The following is a 7,783-nucleotide window of genomic DNA, read 5'->3' as shown; positions in this document are numbered from 1 at the left end:
TACTTTCAGTGTTATTAAAAATGTCTGTTTTATTCAAATGTATGATGTGAGCTTTGAAGCATTTGTTATAACAAAATCAGGCATACAAAGAGTGCCCTTCAGCAAGTGAGATGCGAGTTGTAAATTGTGAATGACTTAACACACATACATACACACAATGTGTAAAAGCAGAGGCACAGTCACATTATAAGTGGTTTATATAAAGTAACTCAGTCCACACCATCACGGTCTTAAAAAACGTCTTAATATAAAAGTTTTAGCAAAAAAATAGCATTTGATAACATTGGAATATAGAAGAGAATGAGGGACGAGTGAACAATAATAATGACCCATGATAAAAACCCAAAGTAAAAAGTGTAACTTAAAAATCCAACTCAAGGGTGCTGTGATTGTTAATTCTTCCAATGACAGAAAAATGTCAAGTGATAAGTAAAAGTAAAAGTAAAGTGGAACACAAAAGGAGAAGTTGTGAGAAATGTTGGGTAATTTATCCCTTTAACTGATATATATTTCAGGCAGTCTATTCTTTCTAAATAAATAGAAAATTAAATTTTATGTTCTGCATAGATATGACATGATATTTGAACACTTGTGATAACAATCCTTTTAAAATTACCCACTCTGAAAAAATCAGTTTTAGAACAATTTTGCGGTCCTTAACAAGGGCTGACAGCAACATTCTAAATCAAGGTAAAATGACCAGTGATCATGACCAGTTGTTTCTCAGCAGTATCTCAACATTGGCAGACAAAACATTCTAGTTCTCTGCGGGGACATTCTTTAATTTCATAGACCTTCATGACATTCTCATGAGCTGTTTGGGACAGTTTTTATAGCTACACTGCTGTAAGGCATAGAACAAGAAACAGGACAGGACACAAGAGATTACACATCTACTCATCTGAACAGCTCAAATTGAGTCCATGTCCAATTACAACTCCCTACAGTCTGCTTGGAAAGTGCACCTCTTAAAATACATGACATGCAGAGTACAGGCCAAGCAGCTCTTTATTCCCAGAGATCTGGGATTTAAGCATATGGTTTTAGTGATCATATTTCTAATTGTCACGAGAAAAAAAAAGAAGAATTGTGCCACAAAGAAAAATAGGTACATGTTCTCTGTTAATTTCTCAAAAAACTTGACAGTATCCTTCAGCACCATTAGCTTAACTGTATTTGCATCCATTAAAAAAAAAAAATCTCACCAGATTTTATATCTCACCAAGAGCTTAATTTAAATATCAGCTTTTCATGTCATAATTATTCGAATTTTGACTTTTTGTAAAAACTCTGGCCTACTTCATTTTTTTCATTATTATTTTTAATCTAATAACTACATTTTATTTCATAATTATTTAAGTTTTTACTTAAATCACAATTATAAGATTAAAAAGTCAGTGATAAACTGTGAGTCAAAAATATGACATACTTTTTGCATAATTTTAATTGTGTAATGTTATATATTTATATAAACAAAGACGTGTCCTATTAGCACAAACAAGACTGTTATAAATGTGCCTTGGAAATGTTTGATGTGCATTTACAGTAGTAGTAGGTCATTTGTCTGAGAAGATGTGCTTGTGAACGTTATGATGGGAAAACCTGTTACTATAACGATAAAGTAATTGGCCAATGTTCCTGAAAGTCTCATCTTTTCAGCTCCAACTGCACTATTGTGGATCTTGCAGAATGTCTGCAGATCATATTCCCAGAGTGTTTTTATAAAGAGTAGCAAGGCAGAGAAAATGTGCCCATTTGAGTCCATTCATCTCTCTGTGGTCCACTGAAAAAGTATTTGACTGCACCCACTATCCGCCATCCTTTACTGTTTCTGTATTTTACAAACATTAATAGGTAGTGTCAGAAATTATATTTAACCTCCATAACAGTTTTATCTGATATGACTTTTTTTTTTTTTTGGTTTGACTGCAAACGTGTTAATTCCAATGAACATTTAAGCATGAACAAAACAAATTCATAAAAGAAAAAGAAATATTTTTAAACATTTGATATACATATATATTACTTGAAAGTGGAATAAAAATATATCCCAGAAGAAAATCTGAGAAAAAAAAAATCTCTAAACTGAAGTCTCAGACTGCAGTCGAAGCACAAATTTGTGTGACTTTGGGTCAATGAATTCTTCATCAAGCTTAATATAAGGTATCTTTTTGGTAGTGACTACTAGGCTAAAGTCAATGCATTTTAGCAGAAAAATGGTCCCATCTTTCAGACCACTGGTAACTGAGGCTTCGCTGATAAGGGTCCACTGCCTGGCAAGCCAGCGGTCCTTTCCATACTGCAGTGTAGGGCCTGTGGTCAGGTAACTCTCCAGAAATGCCTGAAAAACAAAAACACACTTCAGCATTATAGTCAAATAACAGTAGATGAGAGCTTAAAGGAAAACACCACCGTTTTTCCATATTTCACTATGTTCTTCCCTCAACTTGGACGAGCTGATACGTACCTCCCCCATCTCAGTGCCGTCTTAAACAATCATACCTTTGACTCCACTAAAGCCCTGTTCACACCAAGAAAGATAACTATGAAGATTTTTTTTCTTATATAATTCTTGAGCTCGTTATAGAAGGATGGATTCATCAGCTGGAAAAAATAAATCTGAAAGTGATTCCAACTATATTGTTTCTCTGTGCCTTTTTTCCTATAGCTGTAGTGTGGACTCTGCTATTCTTTAATATTGAGAACGGTTTTTAGAACTATTTTTTATCGTTATCTTTATAGTTATCGTCCTTGGTGTGAACAGGCTTTAAAAGTTCCACAAACTTGTTCTGAAACCTGGCACATTGTATCAGTCTTGATCCAAACATATGGCATCCTAGATTCAGCTCAATCATGGCATACTACTGTGAGCAAACATTTACATTTTTACAGTTTTGTGTCTCTCATAGGACTCACATAATATTATTTAAATACACTATGTAGGTTAAAACAAAAAACAAAAAAATTCCTGAAAAAACTTTTTTTTCCGGGGCTTGGGGGTTACGGGGGCAAAAATGAGATGAACAAAATGAAAATGATTTTCCTTGATTCTAACTAGTAACATATCTGCCACTGCCATTAGCCCTTGACAGGCTCAGACTACAGATTATGGTGGGATATTTGAAACAGCAATACCAAGAAAGTTTATGTTTTATGGTGCAAACACGTAACATTTAGGATGCTTTTGATATCAAGTTTAGCTGGTTAGCTTTGACCTTCACAGGGTACATGACCTACAATCTAAAACATGACATTTCTGAAATTATTTTGTTCAAAAGAAATAAAGGTAAATTAAATACTAGGAAATTAATATGAAATAGGAAATATACAAAGACAGTTTACTTACAGAAAACTACAGTTCAGCTAAAAAAACATTAAAATGGTCCAAGAACTGTAACTTAAACAGGGTTTGTGCAGATACTGCAAAATAAAATTCCAGGACTTTCAAGTGAGTTTTCCCAGATGAACATTAAGCAACACAAACTAACCAAATATGCAGAGGACTTTAGCCCCTTTCACACATACAGTCTTTACTGGTAAATTACTGCTAAGAGGTCATGTGTGAACAGGATCTTTTCAAAAATCCCGGAAAAATCGTTCTGGTAATCATATCATTCTTATGGAAATGACGTGATTACGGTTTACAAACCTCCACTGCTTTTCAAAAAAATAGTTTTTCTATGTAAACATGACACTAGATCTTTGCCTATTGCGCCTTGCAGCTTTTTCAGTGTTTCACGCTTGAGACGCTTATTTTCCATTTATCAGCTAATGTGCATCTCGTTGTTATAAGAGCAAAACTTCTGACTGGCTAGTAATGTTAGTTTGGTTGAGAGTGAAAGCAGTGTTCCTTATCATACATAAGTAGGTGAATTTATAAACTCGAAAGTGATATCGACAAGTGTTTTTAAATGTAGGATGACTTTTTCCTGTAGCCAAACATTGCACGCCGGAGATCCAGCATGGTGCCGGAGAACTTTAAGCCCTGTTTATGTTTACAGCTGCATCTAAAAGCTTAGAAAGTTGACTTATTCCCTTGCTGCCCTATTAGACATTGATTTTGCAGGCAGTGTTTGCATATGGAGGTGCCTTAGATTTTAGAGGAAGCATTATAGTTTAATGATTTTTCAACAAAACAGTATAGGTTTGGTGACAATTCTCAGGCACCGTCTTTATTTTTAAGCTCAACTGTCACAGAAAAGTATGTGCAGGATTGTGGGGTATCAATGGCAGCGAAGGATACATTAATGCTGCCTTCAAAAATCAATCAGATGACCGCATCTAAGCCGACAGTATATGACATGATCATTGGATTCAGACATGTCTGGCTGCCTTCCAATCTCCATATGCTGCCAATCTTTATTGTGAAATGAACCCCTTCAAGATTATTCATGATCACCCTGTCTGGGATTATTTTGTGATAAAAAAAAACACCTGACTGGGATTCTTACTGTCAGTGGCCTCACCTTGGGTGTCATGTTGTTTGTGATGCAGAAAGCTAAGTGCTGCTGTATGCTCTCCATGCTGTGGAGGTGCTGCTGTCTGGTGGTACGGAGGTATTTCTGCAGTGCTCTGGCCATGGAAGGGAAGATGGCTTGAGCTGCCTCACGTGGGTCCATCACGTCACCAGGTGCCTTTTTCTTTTCCTCCTCTTGCATGCGACGAATGTGTGTAAACGCCTCCTCGACTGCCACCACCAGCCTGAAAAAGAAAAGTGTGTCGTCACACAATCTCGTGTTTCTCAAGTTCAGTTTCATAATCTGTTGTTGTCTAGAGCAGTGATTCCCAAAGTGTGAGGCACTGTAAACTGGGGAATGCAGACTTAGACTAAGACTAAATTTTTTTTAAGTTGTGTTTCTATGCAATTATTTATAAAATTTACTATTTCTGAATAAAAAAGTTTGCAAAGTAAATCCTACATCAATTTTTTTGTGTAGTACTCAAATTATGTTCACATTTTAAGGGATAGTTCACCCGAAAATGAAAATTCTGTCATTAATTACACACCCTCATGTCATTTCAAACCAGTAAGATCTACGTTCATCTTCGAAACACAGATTAAGATATTTTTGGTGAATGAGATCTCGGACCCTCCCATAGACAGCAAGCATACTACCACAGTCAAGGTCCAGAAATGTAGCAAGGACTAGTGCGGTGTTCAAAATATCGATATGACGATGTATCACAGAGATTTTACAATACGAATATCGATACAGCTGGCCCTGTATCGATATTGTGGCACATGCACAGCAGTGGACAGTGCTTAATTTGGATTCAAGAACACCGTTTAAAATTGAGTGGAAAAGTGCAAGGTTTCTAAAAAATAATGAATAGAGCATAATATATAGTCTAAACAAGGTTTAATCTTGCCGCAGAGGAACACAACCGGGGTTGCCTGATATAAAGAGATGTTATCCCCGAAACATTTAGCAATACGGAAATATCTGTTACGCGTGTTACTTATCTTTGGCAACCCTGTGCACACGCTCTCTTTCCACTATAACCACGCTTGCTTTCTGAAAACACCTGTTTGCTTACAGTTTAGCGATCTTCACTTCAATATTCTATTCTCAGAACATTGTAATTCATCAAGTGTTTATTTACACGAGAGAGAGAGAGAGAGAGAGAGAGGAGAGAGGCTGTGCATGTATAAATTACCTCCATTTTGCCACATTTCTCCATTCACATTGAAGCTGTGGCTTTAATTCCTTTAGAAACAATGATGTTACCAGCTACATGTTGAGAAAGATAATGTAGCTCTTGAGCGATTAAGCTATTTATGGTTTTTAAAACTCTTCGGGGCAGTGCTAAAATGTTTGTTCCTGAATGTCTGATTGCACGCAAAGCGTGATCTGTGTGAGTGACTGAGCGTGTGTGCATAAGATACAGAAGACAGTGCATTAGTTTAGAACTCTTCAATTTATTTTTAAAAAGTAGAGTGCATTCATTTGTGCAATGATATTTTTTTTATATATATTAATGAGTACATTAAAATATAAATTTATTAGAATGAGTAAATTATTATTTATGGGCTTAAAAACTAAATGCAAACAATCAGAATGTTGTAACTGGTGGAGAGTGCCCAATGTAAACATTAAACATATGCCATTACCTATATTGTACTGTGGTTTAGTTATGGAGGCCCTTCATATTGCAGAGGTCAACTGCTTATAGTTAGGACTGGCCCTAAAGTATTCAGTGTTTCATAAACAGCTGTTTTGCTAAATTCTACTGAGGTTCAGTGCAGTCCTGTATTGTAATACGCATCGTATCGTGACTTTGCTGGTGATACACAGCCCTAGCAAGGACATCATTAAAATAGTCAATGTGACATCAGTCGTTCAACTGTAAATTTATGATGCTACGAGATTACTTTTTGTGCACAAGGAAATAAATAATAACAACTTTATTCAACAATGTCTCCTCCGTGTCACTCTGGCGCCATTTTAGAGAGTATCCACTGAACCTAAACAATGTATGCTGTTCTGTGTCAGCTGTGCCTCGATATTCATCAAAATATCTTAATTTGTGTTCCGAAGATGAGGTCTTGCAACGACATGAGGGTGAGTAATTAATGAAAGAATTTTCATTTTCGGGTGAACTATACCTTTAAATCTACAGTGTTGACAATATACAGTATATGTACTTACGTAAACTCACATCTCGTGTGTCAGATTCAAATGGTAGGACAAAAATGTATTGCTCTGCTACTTTAAAAGGGTCACCAAACATATGAGAACCTCTGCATTAGAGACTGAGTAATGCAATCTTTTGTCTGATTTAATCACTTAATCACTATTAGAAATGAACCCATTTCATGCTAATCTATTTCTATCATGATTCATTCATGATAAATATCATAAGCAGGCACTATCACTGTTTAAAAAAAGCATAGCGCAAGTCTATAAGCTTATCTCTCCAACTTTTCATCATGTATTCTTTATAAGTAAAATTATTTGCCAAATGTCTTTCTAAATCTCTACACTAATGTTGTCTCACCTAGCCTTGCGTTTGCGGACACGTCTCTCATGCTCTGCCTCTTCGTAGTAGAGTTCGTTATGACTGCTGTCTCTGCGGCGGGCAGCAGCAGCAATCATTGCTCGAGACTGAGACTGGGCTATTCCAGCAGCTGCATTATTCCCTCCTGGACCTGATCACGATGGGACACACATGCATTGAAATTGTTTAGTCAGTTCACCTTGATAATGATTTTTACATTGACAGAGTGTGTGTAAAAGCAGCTTCACAGTGATGAACAAGAAAAATAGCAGAATGGAAACTCAACTATGGAAACTGCTGTAAAGCAGCTATAAAAGATAACAGTGTCATTACTCAGAACAAGTCAGTTTAGTGTTAATTCAGTTCAAATCAATTACAGTGAATTTGTGAATTTTACAGAAGGCATCAATAGCTTTTGTCAGTTCAATGTTGATTCACCGCAGTTCAAAAACAGTGTCAGTGTTGCAAGATGTGATTCAGATGTGGAGCAGCTCCACAAAAGACAATAGTTCAACTTGATTCATCTCAAGTCTTTGTTCTCACCCGGTGGTGTCAGTTTAATAGATTTAAGCCAAACCATGTAGTCTGTATGAGAAGTTTGTATTGTGTAGAGGTGTGTATACTGGGTGCAACTTGACTTATCATAATAGATGAGATTAGGATCCAAAAAAAGAGTAATGAGAGAAACAACTGAGATATACTGCATGAAATTTAAAAAGAATAGGTCACCTAAAAATTAAGTCATCTTTTACTCTTGCCCAATATAGTAACGTGAATTTCTTCT

General features: G+C 36.0%; 1 protein-coding gene across 1 annotated transcript; it reads right to left on the bottom strand.

Moving 5' to 3' along the window:
* Nucleotides 1-378: 378 nt before the first annotated feature.
* Nucleotides 379-7,167, bottom strand: LOC132143671 (vang-like protein 1). The gene is made up of 3 exons (XM_059554102.1): nt 7,000-7,167; nt 4,467-4,701; nt 379-2,341 (listed from the first exon to the last, which is right to left on the bottom strand). Exons 1-3 carry the CDS (start codon nt 7,095-7,097, stop codon nt 2,081-2,083), a joined length of 594 nt encoding a protein of 197 aa, XP_059410085.1. The 5' UTR covers nt 7,098-7,167; the 3' UTR covers nt 379-2,080.
* Nucleotides 7,168-7,783: the final 616 nt, after the last annotated feature.

Source organism: Carassius carassius, chromosome 7 (assembly GCF_963082965.1).
Source record: "Carassius carassius chromosome 7, fCarCar2.1, whole genome shotgun sequence".
NCBI classification, from domain to species: domain Eukaryota; kingdom Metazoa; phylum Chordata; class Actinopteri; order Cypriniformes; family Cyprinidae; genus Carassius; species Carassius carassius.
This window is presented reverse-complemented; position numbering and strand designations above follow the sequence as displayed.